We start from the raw sequence: 23,167 nt of genomic DNA on the forward strand, positions 1-23,167 counted from the left end.
TTTCTGCTCGTGCAGTGGGCCCCACTGCCCCTTGTGCCCTCAAATCTGCTGCACAGTTGGGAGAACCAGTCAGACAGATTTAGGGCACTCACAGGGAGAAATGGTCCATTATGCAAGCAAGAAATCTTTGCTGTACATTGGATTTCACCCAGTATATGTTACCACCAAAAACACCATTTATGTTTAAAACTGTAATATAATTCAATATTGGAAGAAAACTTGATTTGTCAATTTAATAATGTTGAATAGTTTTAGAACTATGACTTTTTTAAACAGTGAAATTTCAGCAAAAGTTGAATTATGTGTAGCGCAAGAAAAACATGCATTACTTCCCTGTTTTGCATTAATGTGAATATTTCTTAAGGGTTTGATAAAGAGTGTTAATAGTTATTAAACTTTCCAATGTATTATATTGTTATGAATATTGTGCAATAAACACTTCAGTCTCCTTCAGCTTTGTGCAATACTTGAAAATCCTGCCGCCAGACCTCAGAAGAGAACAGTTTCTTATAGAGAAAACTGTTGTGTTTATTTCAATAAATTAGTTGTCTTCATAGGCATCAGGTCCCTGAATGCAGGGGTTTACACTGGAACATAGGTGCTGTAGTAAATAAAAAGTCAGCAAAAGTGGCTATGGATGTGATAGATTGCTTCCTTAAGTTCTAAAGTGTTACTGTAGGTCCTCAGGGATAAAGTTAAATTAGGGTAGTATTTGTCACATTCTTTCACCACCATTTTTATTGATTACAAGTGAATATAATCTTCATTTTGACTCTTCTAGAAAATTAAATCTAGCAATGGAAGGGTTCTGAGACCCTGTTTATCTTTGCCTTCTATAATACAGAGGTTCCAGCTGGGAAACAATTCATAAACATCTGCTTAATACTGTATACTAGCTATAATGAAGATTTGTCAAGCAAATGCTTGTCCTTGGTTGTTCAAAATGCTTGTTCAAGGGTAGGACATTCCATAACCATAAAAATAATTCAAAAGTGTGAACTTTCCACAAATTCTTAGGCCTGCTTACTCAAGAATAAATGCTTAAGCTCAGTAGGACTCATGTTTAGGATTTCTGCTTAAGTTACCTAGTGCACAGAGTAGGCATGTCAGTCTAAAGATAACAGGTGAGAAGGGGAAAACAAGCTCTCCCTATACTTAACCTACTCCATGGATTTGTGAGAAGATGCTCAGGATTGTGTTTTACGTTGGAGAACAAAACCTAATACTTTAAAATATTTAGTAGTTCTTTGTTTAAAGTAATCACATACATTTCCACCCAAGCCTTATGACAGGGGTATGTAAATAGCTTCCCCAGTGCAACAAGGTGCTGTGACACTGTTTTAGTACCATAGCAGCCATTCTGTTTCACTAGAATGTAAAACAACCATAAACCTTTAATCAAAACTAAGAAATCTTATATAATTTCCTAGTTAGCACAGCTGGTACACACCATGTGACCATGTGTATAGCAGCCTTAAGGGGAGTTTTAAATGCTGACTTTTCTGCACATACTCTTTTAATTTCTTAATACAGTAAGCCCGCAATTTACGTGGGGGTTACATTTCAGGGACTGACAGATTTGAACAGTGCTGGACAGCCAAGGGAGAGAGGACTTCTGAGTAGACATACATAGGACTGCTCTATAAGTTTCAGACCCTATGCCAGTGCACCATAAGAAAACATAATGGTAAATCAGCATAAACATTTATGACTGATGTTGCTAGTCACCGAAGGACAATTTAAAAGATTTAATGAAACTACAAGAGCAATGGCCACACCTACGATTTATTGTGGGTTTTTTGTGGGGTATAGACAGACAAAATGTAGACAAAAGTGGTGAATAGGTTTTCCTATCATGTGCAACCAGGAAAAACATGCAGCTCTTTGGTCATATTCTTTTTCTTCCCTACATTCATTGCAATACAGATCAAAGAGTGTACACAAACTAGAGATTAAAGTGCCATAGATCCTTGCCTACTGCTAGCTAAGCATGGCAAAAGAGGTGCATGTGTGCTACCAGAAGCTGCAGCATGTTGCTTGTTTCAAAGCAGACACTCACGTATCCCAGATGCAAACACTATAAATATTATGCCTAGATTTGGAGTGCACTTTTAAACGTTAATTGCAGCATAAAGAAGATTCAGACCCTGCATCTGAATATGTACAGCAGCCCTAACTATGCTTACAGAAACTGGACTTGGCAGCCAAGTCTGACGCAACGTAAGACTCTTGATCATCAGGCAGCTCTCCCCCCTGCAGTTGCTCAAGTCCTGTTATGTTCATAGGCTTCTGTCCTTTGCACGATACTGTGGCTATTTTGACAGTGCAGTAATCTCTTCTGTCTTCATTGCATCAGCTAGGAAACTCAGCTCGTTGCATAGGTTCTCGTATCTGTAAGCCATCCGAATCTGTGCAACATTAGTCTTTCGAATGTCATTTCCTTCAGGCCCTTCGCTGGAATAGTTTATCCCTATGCATTTCTGTTTTTCCTAAGGATGAAACGTTTAAAGATGATAATCAACTTAAAGTTGCTTTGAATTTTAAAGGTAATGCTTTTTTTTCTTTTTAAAAAACCCATTAGGGCTTGGATTGGACAAGAGATGTCTCTCCTACCCAGCAAAAGCAAGAAGGAGGGGAGGGGGGGACCAGAGAGCAGTGGTTGCTCCCAGATGATGTTAGATTACAACTCTAATCACACCTAAGTGTTGGCCATGCTGGCTGACCTGATGAAGTTTAAGTCCAGCAACATCTGGAGGGCAACATGTTAACCACCCACACCATGGAGGGAGTCATCTCAGCAGCAGCATTTATTCTGGCAGAGGAAAAAACTGCCAAAAAAGAAACAGCAGCTGAGGGCGAGGAGAAGAAGGTAGATGGCAGTAATACAGTCTTCAGTTGTAATGCCATATTCTGAGGGATTGTTGACCCAAAATGGCTGACATCTGGAGGCTGCTTTGAATAGCTTCCAGTAGCAGCTTCCTTGTACATGTTGCATAGTGCCTAAACACATGGATCTGGGATGATTCCATATCACTGCACAGGGGGGATTTATGGAGGTAAGAGAATAATTTCTCTGGTAATGCGTTCCTACACAAAATGGATTTAAGACAATTCCATGGGAGCCATTTCATAAGGCCACCATGTAGTAATCATTTTGTGATATAACTTGGCCTCCATTCACACTCGAACCCTGGGCAGTCAATCACTCAATTTTTCCCTCTGTCAAAAAACCCAAACAGAATATTCAGCCACTGGCTTCCCTTTCAACTTTCAGACTATCCTATCAGATGATAAATATGCATCCACATGTTTAATACAACGTGACTGCAGTCCCCATTCCGATCAGGCTTCCAGCTGCACTCAGATTCTAGCTTGACGTGTAACACAAACAGCAGCACATACAAAACAGAACTTCCTGCAGTGCACGGAATTTACCTTATGTGACAAACCACTTTGTAGTACACTGTTCCTTGCTAATTCACACAAGTCACAAGTGCTCAGTTTCCACACTTGAGCTGCTATGGCATATTCCTCCATCAGTGCTTCCTTCAAACATAAAACATAATTATTTACAAGCTATGTAAATACACTCGTATACTTGTAAATAAGTTCTGTTAAGACAACTGTCTAATGATTATTGGACCATCTCAAGTGGTGAGCTAATTGATGAGAACTGCAGACATCATTGCCAACTGAGTTGTAGTTCTTAGGAAGGTATGCCTGGAGACAGACAATATATATGTTTATGTATTCAAGATTTAGGATTTAAACACAAAGTAAGGAAGCAAACAGAAAGCCAGCCAAGAGCCAGGTGAGGAGTCATTAGAAATGAGTGGTTGAGGACCTGCAGGATTCTAAGCTCCCTTGTTCCCTTGGCACCCCATCAAAAAGAATCCTCAACTATGTAAAGTCCTGGGACTGACATAGTTAATTCCCTCCTACTGAGAGGAGGGGAAGGTAAGAAAAACTGTCCTCCTGGCTTCAGCAATCCAACAGGCCTTAGGAAATGACAGTATTTCTCTCTCACACACACATAGCTAACATAGGATTGCTCTGGAACCGACTGTTGGACTATGAATGATATTAAATGCCAGTCCAACTCAAGAGTAGACCCACTGAAGTTAGTAAACATGACTAGCTTAGGTTCATTAATGGTCATGATTCTACCCTGAGTAGGTGTTGAATATTATATCATGGCTGTAACCCTATGCTCATGGAATGCAGAAGGACTTTCTTCCACGTAAACATACATTTGACTGGGCTACTTATTGGGTTGATGGGGGGGGATTTAAATTAATTCATTTTGAAATGCAGTGAACTTCCAAAATTACTTACTTTTGTATAGTGGAACTGCATTGGGTCATCTGTAGACAGAGAAACATGGAGTCCCTTGTGTAGAAATTCTCGGAGTGGGTTTTTTGAATACTCCAGGAATAGGCTGTTGTTGCTAAGAGGGGACATGGCAATGGGGATTTGTGCAAGATAAAAAAGATACTGGAGAACTGGACTCTGGACAAAAATAACAGAAAGAGCCATTATTCATTGGTACAGAAAGATAACAGGAAAGGAGATATTCAGTCAGAGGAAATGGAAAACGCTTGACTTCAATCATTAAACTTGGGAACATTTTAACCCTTCCTTTTCTTCCTAGTATTGTGACGGCTGCTTTTGTACTATTTTTTTTTTGTACTTTACAATTATCTGTTTAAATAAAGTTTATTAGCAATTTAAAAAACAAATACATGGGATATTAAACCAATGATTTACCATGAACTGAAGTGTTAAATATAAATGCATTCTGTTTGTAACAAATGAACTGTGAATTTAGAACAACCCAGCCCCTTAAAAGCCAGGATTCTGCAATGCAAAACCTCAAATCTTTGACCAAATGAGAGCCCCACGTTCAGTGACCAAAGTGTGATTTTGTATATGTAACCAAAACTACATTTTCCTTGTTACAGAGTCTGTATTTTGAGAAATGACCTGAGCTCCAAGAAGGCAGTGAGAACAGGAATAATAAAGCATAGGTGGATTCAGAAAGAGGACCAAAAATGGAGAATGAGAAACAGAACTGCTGCATGAATGCTGGGGATAACCTCACAGCAGCTCCTCCTTTGGGAAAAGGCATCTAGATATCCCCCAGCAGTAGAACAACAATGGCATACTTAACTGCTCTCACAGAAGGGCACACAGTTTTGTTTTTCTAACAACATCTAAGGTTTCCAAACTTTTCATGTTGGTGACACACTTTTTAGACATGCGTCATTTCGCGACACAGTAATTCAGTTTTGCTAGAAAAACAAGGTTAAACTAACCCCTTTCCAGTGCCTGGAGGAGTGCAGGGAGTGTTCACGCACACACTACCATGTCACAGTTTGGAAATCTCTGGTGAAGGTTTCTAAACTGTGGATATTAGAATTGTATTGTCTCAAGTCTGCCACCCAGTGGACAATTGTTTTAAAAATTTATAGATGACATCTTTCATATTTGCTGACATTCTAACTTTCTAACCCTATATGGTTATATTTTATACTAGATGAATTGCAAAGGGATGTACCTTCTTCAGCAGTAATCCATGGGAAATGTTGTCTGCAGTAAGAAATGCTGACACCAGGTGAGTGATCGATCCAGCTTCTCCACAATGAGGCCGAAAGAGGAAGGTGCTCATGCCTCTTTCCCTACAGAAATTTAAAATAAACCAATTTTTTAAAAATTGTCATCATGCACTCACACTTTGTAACTAATTCCCAAGTAATTATAAAATAACTTGTATTATTCAAGCTCACAACATCTGTTACATTAGCAAGCAAACTTCACCTGAGACAATGAATGAAGTGAGGCCTAAGGTGATAAACAATCCCACCATTAAGGCCAGTCCCACCATTAAGACAAAACTAAGGGCTAATTATTATTATTTTGGCAGCTAACTATTACTTACTGAATTTATCTTTTTACTGTCATGGAAGGGCAAGAGGTGCTTGTGGGGTTTTCCACCTCAAGTGACAAAAATAATTTGGCTGGTCTTGGCCATGATACATCTTGACTAGGGATGGGAAAGTGTCATTTGCTTCTCTGCTTCAGGCAGCAAAAAGTATTGGGCCAGCCCTGCTTTACTGTGCTCAGTAAGGCCTCCTTCCCGTTAAGTGTGTTTACGATTGCAGCCCAAAGGACTCATTTCAGGCCACAGGGTAACTAAACTGTGGGCCGATTGTAGTTTCTGTGGAATAACAGAGGCAACTTTTCCCTTAGCATTACAACTAATCCAGAATGCGGCTGCCAGAATGGTGATTGGGAGCAGCTGCTGGGACCATATGACACCAGTCCTAAATGATCTACAATGGCTCCCAGTACATTTCCAAGCTCAATTCAAAGTGTTGGTGCTTTAAAGCCCTAAGTGGCCTCAAGCCCTGTATACCTGAAGAAGCTTCTTCACCCTCAGCGTTCAGCCTGGACACTGAGATCCAGCTCCGATGGCCTTCTGTTGGTTCCCTCACCGCAAGAAATTAAAGTTACAGAGGGCCTTCTCGGTAGTGGCGCCCTCCCTGTGGAACGCCATCCCAGGGAAATAAACAACTACCTGACTTTTAGAACACATCTGAAGGCAGCACTGTGCAGGGAGGTTTTTAATGTTCAAGGTTTCTTATGTTTTTAATATTTTGTTGCTGGCTGAGGCAACCCAGTCAGATGGGTGGAATAATAATAATAATAATAATAATAATAATAATAATAATAATAACAATAATGGCATCAGCTTGAAAACAAACAAAAGGCAGGGAAGATGCATGTCTGTGAGTTCACCAATTTCATCATATTTATTAACTGCAGCAGTTTCCTTCATTCCCATACCGAAAACAAACCAACCCAAAGAAGTAGTTAAATCACAAGACTGGACAGCAAGCAAGTTCCAGTGCAGTCAATTTCACTCCTATAGTTTTTTGTGTGTTTTTTTTAAAAGACAATGTTCTCAAGCAAAAAATGTTCAAGACTAAATTAATTTAAAATATAAAATGTTATTGAAATGGTGGGGCATTTCTTTTCTTGGAAATACAGGTTGCTTTGCATTATTCTTTTTTAAAGGGTGGATGAAAGCACATGCAAAAACAGGGAACATGCTACACATATCTCACTGTGCCAATATACAAAACTAATCCTGGCAAGACAAAGAGGATCACTAATGATGCTATGGACACTACTTTGTAGGTGTCAGTGATGTTTTTTGGCACACATCTAATGAAGAAGTACTGATTACTTCTATAATCTACTGAAAGCTGGTTCAGATGCTCTCCAGATGCTGCCTGAAGTGCAACAAAACCTTACAAAGTGTGTTTGATCCAGAAACCATAAGATTGAAAAAGTGTCTGTGTGTGTGTATGTTAGGCAGTTGATGGCTCTACAACAGAGGGGGTTAACCTTTTCCAGGCTGATGGACCCACAAGATTGGTTAGTAATGTGGGTTTTTTGGGGTGTTTGTGGGTGTGGGTGTATTAGGCTCACAGTGGGGGCAGGAAAAGCCTTTTGAAATCACAGTATTGCAGTGGGGGCACAAAGCAGAAGTCAATACTTTTAAAAAACAAGCACTCTATTTTTCTTTTTTTAAAAAAGAAAAGGAGTACAAGTATGGACAGGTCTTGGGCGCTGCAAAAAACCTATTTGGTGGGCCAGATATGGGCCAGCCTACAGGCCTCAAGTTAGCTGCTCCTGGTCTATGAGACTGCCTACTGGTCTCTTAAAAAAACACTTTACATCCCTAGCCAACAAGAGACACTACACATACAAAAATATGCTCTTTTCATACTTCCTCAGACTGCAAAGTCTGACACTAGGGCAAGAGCTGTGAATGTGCAGTCCTGGTTAGTTTCTTCAATAGTACTGATTTTCTGCCTAGATGGCAGGAGCAGGGACAGAAGAGCTGGGTTCAACCTTTTCTTCTGGCCCACAGATGATCAGCCCTGTTACAGAAGCTGCCACCCAGGGCTACATGTGTACAATCCTAACCTGATGGATAAGTCTGCACAGTGCTGTTTTGCACAATCATTTCCTCCTTTTGGACTGAATTGGTGGTCTTTAAAAAGCCTTAGAAGCGGGGGGGGGGGGGGCAGCTCTAGAAAGGAGATCATAAAAACACTTACATTTAAGTTGACAATGTTAGTCTGATTTAAGCTATGCTTCAAATTCCATGTTATATCTTTCTACTAAAGATGCAGAGATAAGAAGATATAAAACGTCACTACTTACTTTCTAAGATTGTTCAGAACCATGATGTTTATGTACATGTAGTACAAGTAATAGCTATATGGAGGATTTTTTTCACTAGTCCAGTTATCAGGGTTGGGGCTCTTGTCAGAGAACATGTGGTCACTATGCTTGGATTCATCATCCACACTATCAAACCCTGTCACCTAGGAATCCAACAAAAACAGATGTGTGTGTGAATCAACTTCAGCATGAACATATATATATATATATAAAGTCAGGGCTTGGCTAGTTGTCTGCATGGCAAGTCACTACTAAAGGGAGTGGGCACTCAGGTGTTGATGCTTCTATCTTAGGCCAGAAATTCCACAATTTTCCCTTTTCCTTCCAGATAGTTAATTTTATAATGAATGTTTTTAGAATGTTGGATTATTTTGATTGTTGTTAGCCGCCCTGAGCCCAGCTTCGGCTGGGGAGGGCGGGACATAAATAAAATTTATTATTTATTATTATTATTATTATTATAGCAAAGGCAGAAGACATTCCACACAATCAAACACTACCTACTGAAGTGTGTGCCCTCAATAGTTAAACTACAGCTAAGAAACATAATCATTATACTTTTTTTGTGATAGGGTGGGGAATTTATTGGTTTAAACTGTGAACCAGAATAGTCTGAATCACAGCTGAACCCAAAGCCCAAATTGTAATGGTTTACTCAGAAACAGTTCAGCTTCTAGCCATATAAAACTGGCATTGGACTAGCTTAAGTAGTGTCGTTAATATTTCTACAGAGCAGAATGTGCATGTTTACAAAAGAAATTTTGCTGTCAATGAAAAAGGCTACTAAAAATAGAGAGTCCCCACCGCACCTGGGTACTATTTATTTTAACAGAATGTTCTTCATGCCCAGGGTGTCATTATGCTCCCAAGTCACAAGACTGACGGCTGCTGAGCAAGAAAACACTTTGGGTATGTGATGAGAAAGTCCTACTGCAGTCTTCCTTAAACCCATTGCACCGCTAAAGCATTGCAGACTCTACAGAAGAGGTGTGGAACACGTGGCTCTCCAGATGATGGACTCTCATCAGCCCCAGCCAGGCTGGCTAGTGGTCAGGGATGATGGGAATTCCAGTTTGAAGCATCTGGAGAGCACCAGGTTGGGGAAGGCTTGCCTACTGAAAGGAGGAAGAGTGGAGTTTTACATGTGGAGCCAGTGGCAAGGCAGTGGTTAGAGTGCTGGACTAGTACTTGGGAGACCAGGGTTCAATTCCTCACTTGGCTATGAAGTTTGCTGGGTGACCTTGGGCCAGTCACTACCTCTCAGCCTAACCTCCCTCACAAGAAAAATGTCCACTAGCACCTTAGAGACCAACTAAGTTTGTTCTTGGTATAAGCTTTCGTGTGCATGCACACTTCTTCAGATACACTGAAACAGAAGTATCTGAAGAAGTGAGCATGCACACAAAAGCTGATACCAAGAACAAACTTAGTTGGTCTCTAAGGTGCTACTGGACAATTATATATATATCAACTGCGTCAGACCAACATGGCTACCTACCTGAATCTATCTCCCTCACAAGGTAGTTGTGGGGATTAATGAGGAGCGAGAGAACTATGTAATCTGGCTTGAGCTCCATGGGGGTAAAGGTGCAATAGAAATGCAACAAACAAACAAACAAACATATGAATAATAATATACAGGTGTCAACACCTGCCGCAACTCCACCTCAACCAGACCTCACGAACTGCCTAAGTTCACCTGCCACAAGGATTGTTTTTCTGGGTGGCTTCTTCTCACATCACTTTCATGGAAGAAGCCTGTTGCATCCTCCTGGAAACTGGGGCAGCAGTGAAGTAGGGAAAAGTCACACTTGTAATCTCCTTCTGTAAGGTCTCCAGCATCTGATATAACTTTCGCATGGATAAGAGCAGCACTTTCCATGCCACACTAGGAGAGGCCCTGAACATTCAGGCCAGCCAATCAAGGCAGAGCTGCATGTTCTAGAAGCAAACACCTCTTTCACAGCCGCAGGGCCCACAGCAGCTCTGTGACACTCATGTGTCAGTGTTCACACCAAAGATGGTAGAATCATAAAACTTGAAACATTTTTAAGTTTTCGCCAGCAGAGGGAGCTGCGCCAGAAGAGCATAAGAGGTTGCTGTTACTGTACAGTGGTACCTTGGTTTACAACCATAATCCGTTCCAGAGGTCCGGTTGTAAACCAAAACAGGTTGTAACCCAAGGTGCACTTTCGCCAATGGGGCCTCCCCCCAAAAAAGGGTTGTAATCCAAAAAAAGGGACACGCACTTCCAGGTTTGACGTGGTTGTAATCCAAAACAGTTGTAATCCAAATGGTTGCAAACCAAGGTACCACAGTATTAGGAAATGTGCACACAGTCTCAATCAGCAGGCGGTGGCAGCTTTGACAACTGCAGGTAGCTAATCAGCGGATGGGGGACTGAACTGAATTCCAACATCTGACTGGCACATAGTTGTGGGGAAATGGCACACTCAAATCCTACTGATATGAGCCTGTGGCTCTTGTAGAGGCTCTTGTGGCTCTTGCACTTAGTGGTAAGAGATTTTGGAGCAAGGCAGAGAAGGGGCAGGTGTCCTTAATGACATACACAAAAGAAAAACCAGAACTTTGTGCCGAAGTAGCTGAAATTCTGCACCAAGAAAGAAACTGAATTTGGCAACCTGTATAAATTATGCAACTTGTGCTCATTTTGCATAATTTACTTTGTTTTTGCTATCCCCGGGGCAGGCCAAAGCAGTATGCAGAACATGGGTGCCCTGTTCACCAGGAGCCTTGCTCACACCCCTGTCTCTGTGGCTCTTTCAGTTTTCATCCCACCAAGTATTTCCAAAACATTGCAGTTTTAAGGATGAGAAACTTGCTTTTAGAAGCAGGGAGAGAGAACAAAACAAAAAGTTATGGGTTTTGGAACAATTAATTCTATACTCAATACAAAATGAAGGCATACAGTGTGATCATAAAACAACTTGATACATGCAGCCCTGAAGAAGGGTCATCCACATACTTACATATTTAAGGAAGAGGTGCAGCTCTTTATGTTCCAATGGGTTGATAGTTGCCTCAAACAGAGGTAAGAAGATGTTCTCTAGCATTTTGCCAAAGCTAGGCAGAATCTTTTTTGACCTAAAAATATCACTGAAAGAAACAAGAATCTTAAATATTTATTTATTTATTTATTTATTTATTTATTTGCTTAGAAAAAAAAGCATGATTCTTAGAGACCAAGTATACTGACCAAGGGATGGGTATAATGCCTGGTAAATGTACAGAATGCAGTTAAGATATGCCTATTCCCCAAAGCATGTGGGGATTATGCAGAATGGCTGAAGAATGTACAAAATCCCACTAATATTTCCCAAGGCCTGTTGGGGATTATGTATATTATGTACACAATTCCCTCTTCATGGATGGATTATGTGCACATTCTCCACAAGGCCCAGGAAAAGTGCACAATGGCCAGATGTTAAGCACATTAACCACTAAACTTGCATTCTCCTTAATGTTTACATACAGTATGTATGTATGTGTGTGTGTGTGTGTACACACACACAGCTTATGCTTTAACTGACCTGTCGTATTTTTAATTCTTTATTATAAGCAAGGAAGATTTAAACTCAAATATCAATCAATAAAATTACCTAGTAATTACCTGATGAGAATTAGTTTCCTCTACAAACCTGCCCCAAAACAAAATATATTGTCTCAAAATTCAGTCCTGAAATCTCTCCTAATGAGAGCTTCAATCTGAGTGACTAATGCAGCATGCATACTTGTTTGCATTATGCTGAGTAGAAAAACTAATGATAGCAACCTGCTTCCTAATGAGTAATGTGATTTATGGGGACTTGAAGTGCCTTGTGGACTCATTATTTAGCTCCCCAGTCAATGCATGTTGGCCATGCATCATAATCTCTAGCAAATAACCATGTCTTAGATACCGTACTTACAGATGCAAAATTTATAGTTAAAATTATGCCAGCCTTAGTTCCCTGTCACACTAAAAGACTTGTATGAAAATTATTCATCTATATTTTCAGCTTGCATTTAGTCTGATATGTAGACCAATTCCCATTGCTAGTTTGAAGTGCATTTTGATTAAACAATCACAAAAATTACAGAGGATTGCAGTTGATATTTTACATCATTTTAAACATGTTTTCAGTTCAGGCTTAAAAGCAGACCCAGCAAAGGTTGAGGGGCGCCATTGTGGCCTCCAAACATGTACCAGCCTGGCAGGGTAGGCTGTGGAGCCAAGCAGAAGCTCCCAGGTCATTCAGCATGTGTATACAGGCCAGTCCTACCCTGTTAATGGCCCCAGTCCTGCCCTGATATATGTACATCAGAGACAGTGCCAGCATCATTAACAGGGTGGTGCTGGCCATTGCACACAGGCTCAGTGTACCTAGAGTAAAAGCTTAGCCCAGCCACCACCCAGCTAAGCTGCATCTACTTCAACTAGATGTACCAAAAGAAGTTTGGGGGGGTGTAGCAGCAGCCCCACATTTAAGGTGATGTGCTGTTTGGCTTTTAAACATGTCTCTGCAGCTTACACAACAGTGATATTTACATGTGATGTTGGTTTCATAAAAGTGATACACTGCTTGACTGTAAAAAAAACACACACCCTCAAAGCTGTGTACAAAAGATGTGACCAAAGACAACATTTCTCTACCTCGCCCCCTCCTACTCTGTTCAACTAGCTAACACTTGTACAGAAATACAATGTCACATCATGTATCTTCCTTTACCTAAACATTAATGAGAGAAAGAATGGGGCATGGGTAGCCATGTAACAATGTGTGAGGTGAGGAACGACTTTTTCCTGTAAAAGACTGCATGCCAATAGATTGGGCAGGAACTGCTGGTGGGCTGATTCAGAGCCTCTCCCTTTTCTCTCTCTCAAATACCCCCTTCCTCTCTCTCCACCCCTTGCAGTGCCACCCAAGTGGCTGACAGGGAAAGGGACAAATTGCTCATCAGGAGCCTCAACTGATCGAGTGCAGGCCTAGGGCCATCCCAATATATTTTGGTACCCAAGGCAGAATAGCAAATGAAACCCCAAATCAAGGGGGTCAAGTTGTTTTGGTGCCTGAGACAGAAAAGACCACCAACACTTCTTCTACAGGAGTAAAGATACAGTAATAACACTCAAAATTAACTACCCAAGGCAGTTTCCTCACTGTGCAATGGTAGGGCTGGCCCTGTGCAGTAAGTCCCTTATCCCTTGATTTTCTATTACTCCATTCATTCTCAGTTCCACTCCCTTTTCACCTCTCCTCATAAATAAGGCCGAGGGCTGCAGATTCCCCACTTGATTTAAGGTAACATGTATTTCAACTGATAGAAAAAAGTGAAATTGAGTTGTCCAGTTTTGTCCTCTTTGCTTCACACAGGATACTGTGGTAGCTGCCATGGGGCAAGGCTGTTTGCATTACAACAGGAGAAGAGAGAAGATTAGATCAGACTTCCTCATTATTTTTGAGAAAGTAATTACATGATGAAGTAATGCTTGCAAGGAAAAAAACACGATTCAGATAGAGAAAAAGTGCACCCATAAGGCTAAAAAACAATGACACAAAGATACTTACTAGATTCTAGGGACCTGAATCATCCAACGCATGTGCGGTGAGTAAACTTTGTGCCTGATGAACCACTTAGCTAAATTTGGCCATTCATCTGGAGAACGTCCATAAATGGACAGCCGAGGTTCTGTGTACTGGTATTTACTTTCTTCCAGTTCACGGGCAACTTCCTATTCAAAACCAAGCCATTATTACATTTCTGCCAGGAGCAACACATAATCACAAAAGCTTTACACACAGATCTTAATTTGGAAATATGTCCATTGAAATCAATGATCTAGAGTGTTAGCCATGTTTTGTGCAGTCCCCCCCCCAAAAAAAAAAATATATTTGTGCAGGATCCAGAGAACCCTGGTGCATGTTTACAAATTTATTCATGTCCACTGACATTTTTTTCTAACTTGGTCAAACAACAGCCCCCAAACCACACAAAGAATGGGACTTGTACACCTCTTAAACACCCTTTTTGTGATGCACTGCAGAAAAAAATAGTAAAGTTACCAGCTTTGAAAAGCCCTTTAGTACCTTCCTAACTTCACACACACATCTCTATACCACAGTTCCTGTGAAAAAGGGTGAGCAGAAAACCTTGCAACTTTAGAGCACGTCTAGCTTATACAGATGTACATGTCTGTCACACAAGACATCTTGTGTTCTATGTGGAGTTCAGTTGCTTTCAGGATTCAGCACCTCATTGGCTCAGCAGCATACGCTGCAATTAGTATATTTCACATTACAAGTGTTTTTACAAGACACTAAGAGACAGAGGGACTGAAAGGATTCAAAAGCTGCCTACCTTCACCATACGAGCAAAATATTCACCACCAATATAGTTCTCTGTTTTCAAGTACAAGTCCCTCAGCTCACTTGCACCAACTGGATTATATTTGGAGTTGAATTTATCAAATCGGTGAAATGTCTGGCGATCCTGAGATAAGAGAGGAAATGTGTATTCAATAAACTGAGTATTAGTTTTTAACAACTCACATATTGTTAAGTCATATTATTGCAATATCTACTTGTAAAATATAAAAATGTCAATATATATTAACTAAGGCATTCTTTAAGTAACAAAAAAATATATATCACAAAAACCAAGAGAGTAATCTTCTCCCTCCATACATGGCTCAAGTACAAAATCCTGATCTCCATATTCAATTTCATCTACTGGTCAAAATGTACTTACTGCATGGACATCTAGTGAGTCTACAGTGAGGTCATAGGGATCCATGTTGAGATTTTCAAACACCTGCTTTAAAGTTAACTTCTTGCCTTTTTTCTCTCCCACTATCCTGTTTGGCTCTGTTTGGTATGTGTGTTTAATGAACCTCAGCAAATGTTTCTGGTTCATACAGGCAGCAGCATGGATATGGGTGTCAACCTGAAATCACAAACAAGATTATTCTGGCTCAGCTGACATCAAGCATGCATATTTTACTATTAGCCATCTGGCACAGCAGGTAATTTGAAAGATATTGAGAACCTTTCTCTCAGTGTGCAATGAAGCACTAACTTCAGCAACGACAAGAGTCATCAGGTTTCAGCTTTTGGGAGTGAGGAAGAATATTCTTACATGGTTGAACTCCCCTTTGACCAACAATGTAATCTAAAAGGTAAAGGTAAAGGTACCCCTGCCCATACGGGCCAGTCTTGACAGACTCTGGGGTTGTGCGCCCATCTCACTTAAGAGGCCAGGGGCCAGCGCTGTCCGGAGACACTTCCGGGTCACGTGGCCAGCGTGACATCGCTGCTCTGGCCAGAGCCAGAGCCAGAGCCAGAGCCGCACACGGAAACGCCGTTTACCTTCCCGCTGGTAAGCGGTCCCTATTTATCTACTTGCACCCGGAGGTGCTTTCGAACTGCTAGGTTGGCAGGCGCTGGGACCGAGCAGCGGGAGCGCACCCCACCGCAGGGATTCGAACCGCCGACCTTTCGATCGGCAAGCCCTAGGCGCTGAGGCTTTAACCCACAGCGCCACCTGCGTCCCATAACAATGTAATCTACGGATCACAAAACCCCCATTGTCTTGTCAAATGTAGCCCTCAGGCTCTGGTCAGATGTTGCTTCTTAAAAGAAACGGAGGAAACCTATTCTGAATACATGTACAGTCAAAGCTATTAAGGATAAGAGTCCTACTAGTTGTAAGATGTTCATTTGGAATTCAACATGCTTGTGAGACACAACACATATTCACCTGCATTACATTTAGTGAATGTTCATTTTTTGAGTAGAGACCCATTCACAGAATGGGCTTTTCCATCTCTTCCTTGCTCCTACAGCCTGCTGTGCCTCATGAAAATCTACGCCTGAAAATTGGGAGGCTATTCTGAAACATAATGCATGTTAAGTAGGAGGCTGCAGCAGGAGGGAGAAGTCACCAGAAATCAGTGAATTCCACCACCCCTTGTGCAGTCCCTTGGATCCAAGTCATTATGTACGCATTCTGCACAGACCCTCCTGGTGTGACTTTGCATTTATACATTTATATTTTCTTTCCAAATGTGTTATTCTGTTCCCACCCCCTTTCCTGTCAAATATGTCTTATTTTGACCTGATTTTACTTCCCGTTTCTCAGCCTATCCCTGACCTCTAGTGAAGATGTCTGTCACAATTATGCTAATAGAATAGTGGTGAAGTCATCCACTGTTATGATCCTGAAGCTACATCATTGCGTTGCAATACTTTAAATAGTAATAAAAAACATACTAAGGAGTGGCTGGGGAAACCCAGCCAGATGGGCAGGGTATAAACAATCAAATTATTATTATTATTAGTAGTAGTAGTAGTGAATTTAATTATGTTACACAATTCATTGCATTTTATTTATTTTTATTCAGTAAGGTACAGTATTTCACATTTTAACATCTTCATTTGTCTTGTTTCCCTAGGGACTGATGGAATGCTCCTGTTTCCATGAGAAAAAAACAATCTCTCAGTAGCAGCAGAAAAGACAGAAGGAAAAAATTGGGTGTGTAGCATCTGCTAAGGCTCTGAGAATTGTATTACAAGGACTTCAAAGATGGGGAAAGATGAGGAAAGATGAAATTGACACGATTTCTCCTCATCTCTGCAACCTCTCAGTTTTATTGCCTCCAATGTCAATTTCACTTCCAGGGCAAAGAGGTTTCTCTAAACTACTTCTGCAGGAGTGAGGGGGGAAATGTTTTCAATGTTTTTCAATGTCAGTTCCAGCTCTTGGCAGTGCTTGCCACAGACCTTAGGCAAAATGTTGCACATTATCACCAGGTGTGTAATGAGTGCTCCCTTCACCACTAAAGTGGAGTCTAGATAAACCCCTTTGCTGGAAAGGTGAAATTCAAGAAGCCCGTATTAATTTCAGCTCTAAGGTGGAATTTATTCAGACTCCCTGAAGTGACAGGAAAGTACTGTCAACACCTTTCTCTTGCCCATGCTCTTAAGCTAAAGCAAGTTCTATTTAAAAGGTATGTTTTCAACTCTGCAGACTCAATGAGACAAACAATAGGTAGCAATCCAACAAACAGCTGAAATCATCTGTGAGGCACTCTATCCTGACAGCTTCTTAGCCTGGAGGACTATCTACATACATCACAAAAGATATTAATACTTTTAGTAGAGAATGTCTGATTACAAATCAAGGTACAGCACACTACACTAAGTACAAAACAGAATGACAGCTAAGCATGAATGAGATACCTGGCCCACATCCTGCCATGATAACAAAACGAAAGCAATCACCCAGCAGAAGGGGCTCTCTTGGTAGTTGCATTGCCCTCAGACATTGGGCAGGGGGCTGACCTAGGAAGTGGCATTTTCTGTGGAAACCCCTCCCCACAGAAGCATGTCTGGCACCTTCACTCTAGCTGTTATTGTAATTTGTGTGCAACTGTTTTTAATACTGTATTTATATTGCTGTAACCCACCCTGGGACCTTTTGGTGAAGAATGGGTAGTAAATCTAATAACAATATTGTGATGATTTTGCTGGAAGTTTCAGCCACAGTGTATTTGGCTCCATAAATGATATAATATTTATTTATAGCAAGCACGAGGGTCATGGGTTTTTTTAAGAACACCCAACTCAATGAGGGCTTTCATGGAGGAGCAGTCTCATACTTGATGTCTTATACATTGTTGATAATCATAATCAGCTCCACAGAAGAAAGTGAGAACAGCAGCAACAGCTTGAGTATGCAAATTACAGAGAGTACATTCAGTATTTATCAGGATGTTAAATGGAAATGACTGCATACAGTGGTACCTTGGGTTACAAGCACCTTGGGTCACAAACACTTCGGGTTACAGACTCCGCTAACCTGGAAGTAGTAACTCGGGTTAAGAACTTTACCTCAGGATGAGAACAGAAATCGCATGGCAACAGCAGGAGGCCCCATTAGCTAAAGTGGTACATCAGGTTAAGAACGGACCTCCGGAATGAATTAAGTTCGTAACCAGAGGTCCCACTGTATTTAATAATTCCCCCCCCCCAACCCAAGCCAAACTTGTTCCATTAAAAGGAATAGAATCTTCATAACACCTGCAAGATGTTTATCCTGAGGAGGGGGGAAATGCCTCACATTCAGCAGCTCATTTTGCAGTTCTGGCCTCAATGCAGAGATTCAAGAAGGCAACACTAATGATTCTGTACCAGATGTGGAGATCCTTTGGCCCTGAAGATGTTGCTGAACTGCAACTTGCACAATCCCTGGCCATCGGCCACATTTGCTATGAAGGGAGCTGTAATTCAGCAACATCTTCAGGGCCAAAGAGTCCCCATACCCGGTTTATACAATGAGGAAGGAAAGATCACTGGAAATTAATTTGTCCTAGCAGAAGCAATGGTAAGCTACTTCTGTCCCACAATTGTGAGCTGATTCCAAACTTACTGCATGTGTGAATGAGCCATCACATATCACAAAAAAGAAGTTCCATGTTATTGACAAATTTCCTGCTTTTCCACGGAATCCCACAAAACACAAGGAACTTACTTCTGAGTAAAAGAAAATGCCTAGCTATTACCATTTTCTTAGAACACTACTTTTCCAATGGGATCTCATTACTGCATCACCATCTCCACAAGTGTACCTAATAAAATGTTAAGCCACCAGAGCAGCATGTTATCTAAAGGTCATAATGTACTCTTGAGCTTAAAACCAGTTTTTGAAGCTCCTGGAGTTTTCAGAAGGTAGTAAATGCCATGAAACTGATTAGCATTCTATAAACAGGCAGTTCATTAGCGCACACTTATTATTCACCATCATAATTTAAAATCAGCTTTGCAAATCAGTTTCCATAAAAAGCAGAGTCAGGCTACATGCCATTAACCTTTGTTCTTATGATCATTGTACATAATTCATAACTGGATTTAGTCTTTAATTTTCCATTAAATGTGCTTTGTAACAACTTCCACTAAAACCTAGAGAGTTTCATCAACAGCTGTATTAAAACAGATGCTTAAAACATCTACTAACACAAGAAGGATATTTAATCACAAAATCACTGTTCATTCAAAATTGTGCAGCCATTAAACATGCAAAATTACCGTAAGTTTACTTTGGCACATTTAATGTTATTAGAGGAGGATGAAGTCTGAGCTAAGGGTATAATTTTTAGGCAGAAAAACAATATATACCTGAACTATACCCTTACAAGATCTGGAAGGCTGTGTGGCCAATTATTTTTTGCCTGCCACAGTCATCTTAAGTCCATTAGAGTTATCTGAACCTGTCCTCAGATAACATTTCCTCTTAACAGAAATGTATTTATTTATTAAAACAATTTTTACTAAATAAAATTTATCCTGCCTTTCTATATTTTTCAGACTATTGTCTAATTCAAGATCCCAAGATATTTATATATATTCCTTCCTGCACACCCTAGCAAAGTTACTACAGAGGTACATATATATTTGTTCACGTGATTTCGCAGGCGAGATCTCACCTTGAAAAAAGTGAGGTGCCCCCAAATGCACGTTTTTGGGCACCATGAGAGCACAGCCCTGAAAAATGCTCATCTTTAAGGCTCTGTGATCTTGTGTGGTTCACATGACTCGCAAGGGAGCACAAACAGGAAGAGGCACATCCCAGTTTTGGGATTCAACATGCTGGAGGGTATGCTGCAAGCAACTGAAACAGAGGTGCATCACACTAATATATTTTTGCTGCCATCTTATTCTTTTCCTCATAATCATCTCCATCCACCTTTTCCTCCCCACCCTCTTCTAGGCCAGCATCCTGTTCTCACAGTGGCTGGCTAGATGCCTGTGGGAAGCACACAAGCAGGAACTGAGGGCAACAGCAATCTCCTTCCCTGTGGTTTCCAGCAATCTACCTACAGGACAATCTTATAAACAAGCACTTTACATCTTCCAACCCAAGCTAAGCTTTCAAGCACACTGAACGATTTTGACACCTTCCAACATTTCAATGACACAGGTGTCATTTGATACTCTTATGGACACGTCTCTATTAAACCTGTCACCAAGATAGATAAATATTCCATATTTAGATCAGTGATAATTACATCGACAGAAGGGTCTTGGTCACCCCGTTCAGAATTATGATCTATGTCTCTCCAGCACTTTCCTTTCATAGCCTCTCACTATAAACACTACTAGTTTTTCCACCTTGGGACATCATAAGATATTAGCCTAATAGCAGAAGCAGTTTACAAAACTTTGGATCTTGAAAGCTTAAAATGGCTTCAGCTTCAATTTTTTTAAAACAAGAGTTGGGAACTTGTGCCCCTCCAGTTGCTCTGTACTGTGACACCCCTCTGTCCCAGGAATGAGGGGTGTTGCCGGTGTGGATTTACTATGAAACTAATGAATCTTGAGCTTTGGCGCCCCTAATCCTGAAGGGGCCCCAGAAGTGACTTTAGTCCACATTGTTTTAAAATTCTGGGTCTAGTGAACCCAATTTGAGTTGCATGATGCAAATTGATTAAATTTTTGTTGCATATTATTCCGACAATCCCGAAGTTTGAGAGTCAGTAGCACACATGTTGTAAAGGTGGAGCGTAGTTGTAAGTTGGATGTTTCCCCCCTATTTTGTCCCCCCCTCCCCTGTTATTCCTCTAGGGTTCTCTTAAGACCTGAGGAGGAGGACAGGGGCAATCATTCCAGATGGCAAGCCAAAATGCTTGCACTCATTGAACAATTAGAAGAGCACAACACTGATTTCCTCTAAGGGTCTCTTTTTTTGCTTTTGGAGGGGGTTGTCATAGTGTGTGTTGTTTTTGCAAAAGACTTTACTGTAAATAAATAATTGAATAAGTACTTCCAATGAATCTGGGGACATTGGCAGTTCACTTGGAAAAGCTTCAACCTGTTCTGTTTACTGCCTTAATCACACTTTCCAGGAATGACTTCTTTTCTTACACAACCTATTTTGAAACCAGAGAACAGAAGCAATATAACTATATACTGACTCTGCACTGTAAAAAAAAAAAAAGTTCATTATATCACAAAATGCTGTACATAAATATATTTTTCTGTGTTTACATTAACACAGGGCTGTATAAACTAATGCATATGCACTATTCAACATTCTCCATAGTTTCACCACAGTGTCATCTAATAAAAGTATTAATTTATGCACACCGCCATGAAAAGAACAGCTCTTAAGGGCCTGGAAGACTAAGTTTTCCTTTACTTTTCAGTGTTTCTTTCTTCTCTAAAATTATTTTTCTAACCAACTTCATCAACCTTGTGGAGTTACGCCCTGTAGATCAGAAAAGGGCATGCAAATGAATAATTTTTTGGTTGAGGGATCTGTGCCAGCTAGATAGCAGGAAACATTTTATTCTTAGTGAGAATACATCCCTTTAAACTAGCACATATTTTGAAGGCCCACACAAACCCTTACTCATACTATACATTCACAAACTTATGAGTCCAGTGCATCAATAGAATAAAACAATAAAAATTAAAGTCTTAATTTATGACTTACTAATAGCAGAATTCAGCTGCTGTTTTTAGGAACTCACATTGTGCCTAGCCTGGACTATATAAAGTCTGGAGAGGAGTGTGGTTGCATTATCTACAGAAAGTGTTGAAGTATTAAATCTTTGTATTAATAATGGCTAAGATTAAAACAAAAAAGCCCTGCAAAACCAGACATATACTACTTCATCTCTACTGTGCTGCTTTCAATTCTCGGCAAAGCTGCCACCCATTCACAGCCAAGACATGTTATATGGCAATAATTAAGCAACACTTCTGGCTGTTGAGATTCTTAGTTCACAGCAAGCCCTTAACAAGCCGGAAGAAGGCAGAGTTAATTCTATGAGGGTAATGTTTATGCCATCCTTGCCTAAGGAAGGTCATTATGCCCCTACTAAGAACATGCAATCTTTTTGCCAGACATTCTTAGGCTGTTGACTGTCAAAATCCATGTAATAGCACACCATGTCATCTGACATTGAAGGTGGTTTCTCTGAACTATTTTTAAAGGCAGACAATCCAATAGGCATAGGATTTTCTTTTAGTAGCACTATCGTTCCAAACTGGTTCTCCCATCCCCTATTTCATTTATACATTCTTTCTTTTCTCAAAGTCAGCAATTCAGATTTTGATTATTTTTGTATCTCATCCTTTGACCAAGCAGCTCAACCTTCTCTGCTTTGGCTATTTCTTGCAACATTTTATTGCTGTTCCTTACTCATATCATACGATTATGAATCATACTGCCGCAAGATGAAATAATGTTTTCCATAATATTTAATTCAACTTAACATCATATGCTTCTAAAAAGTGGCACTGATTAGAATAAATCACAGACCAATCTTTTTCGTACTTACCTTTCTCACATTGTAAAAATCCCGATGAGGATTACTCTTGAGTTCTTTAAGTTCAGACATTTCATTTAACATCTCATGTAAACCAAACTTAGATCCTAGAAAGTTAAGCCGCTTATGGCAGTATGTTTTTCTGCGGAAAAGGAAACACCGTACCTTAAGTATGGTCCGACAGCAAATTAGAATGCTTTTACTTAAATAATCATAGAATTGGAAAGGGACCCAAAGAGTCACCTAGTTCAACCCCCTGCAATGCAGGAATCAGATATCCACTTAAGAATTAGAAATGCAACTTTTTCTTCTCCTTAAAGGAGCCGTAGGCCAAGCACTGCCACTGATCAACCCTGTTCCAATCCCACATTTGAGAGATTCAGACTATTAATACTACCTCACCGCTGCAATCCTAAACACATTTACTAAAGTGAGACCCTCTTTCTTTGTCCTTCACACAGACAACCAAAAGTCAATATCAGAGATCAAGGGCACCTTTCAAACAACAAAAAACACTCAAGGAATATGCAAAGTCAGGCTAGAGAAAGGCATGACCTCAGGAGAAGGACTGTAGCTGGGAAG

At 40.4% G+C, this 23,167-nt stretch overlaps 1 protein-coding gene across 4 annotated transcripts in view; it reads right to left on the reverse strand.

Moving 5' to 3' along the window:
* Positions 1–1,766: 1,766 nt before the first annotated feature.
* Positions 1,767–23,167, reverse strand: part of AMPD3 (adenosine monophosphate deaminase 3) — a 32,414-nt gene continuing 11,013 nt past the window's right edge. For all 4 annotated transcript variants that reach the window (XM_079966060.1, XM_079966061.1, XM_079966062.1 and 1 more), the window contains exons 6-15: positions 22,598–22,727; positions 15,007–15,201; positions 14,617–14,748; positions 13,827–13,990; positions 11,247–11,373; positions 8,236–8,399; positions 5,558–5,678; positions 4,336–4,509; positions 3,436–3,546; positions 1,767–2,489 (exon numbers count right to left, since the gene is read on the reverse strand). In XM_079966060.1, the coding sequence (XP_079822186.1) occupies positions 2,313–2,489; positions 3,436–3,546; positions 4,336–4,509; positions 5,558–5,678; positions 8,236–8,399; positions 11,247–11,373; positions 13,827–13,990; positions 14,617–14,748; positions 15,007–15,201; positions 22,598–22,727 (1,495 nt within the window). In that variant the 3' untranslated portion in view covers positions 1,767–2,312. The remainder of the gene's footprint in view (positions 2,490–3,435; positions 3,547–4,335; positions 4,510–5,557; positions 5,679–8,235; positions 8,400–11,246; positions 11,374–13,826; positions 13,991–14,616; positions 14,749–15,006; positions 15,202–22,597; positions 22,728–23,167) is intronic.

Source organism: Podarcis cretensis, assembly GCF_951804945.1.
Source record: "Podarcis cretensis genome assembly, chromosome: 1".
In the NCBI taxonomy this organism is placed as follows: Eukaryota; Metazoa; Chordata; class Lepidosauria; order Squamata; family Lacertidae; genus Podarcis; species Podarcis cretensis.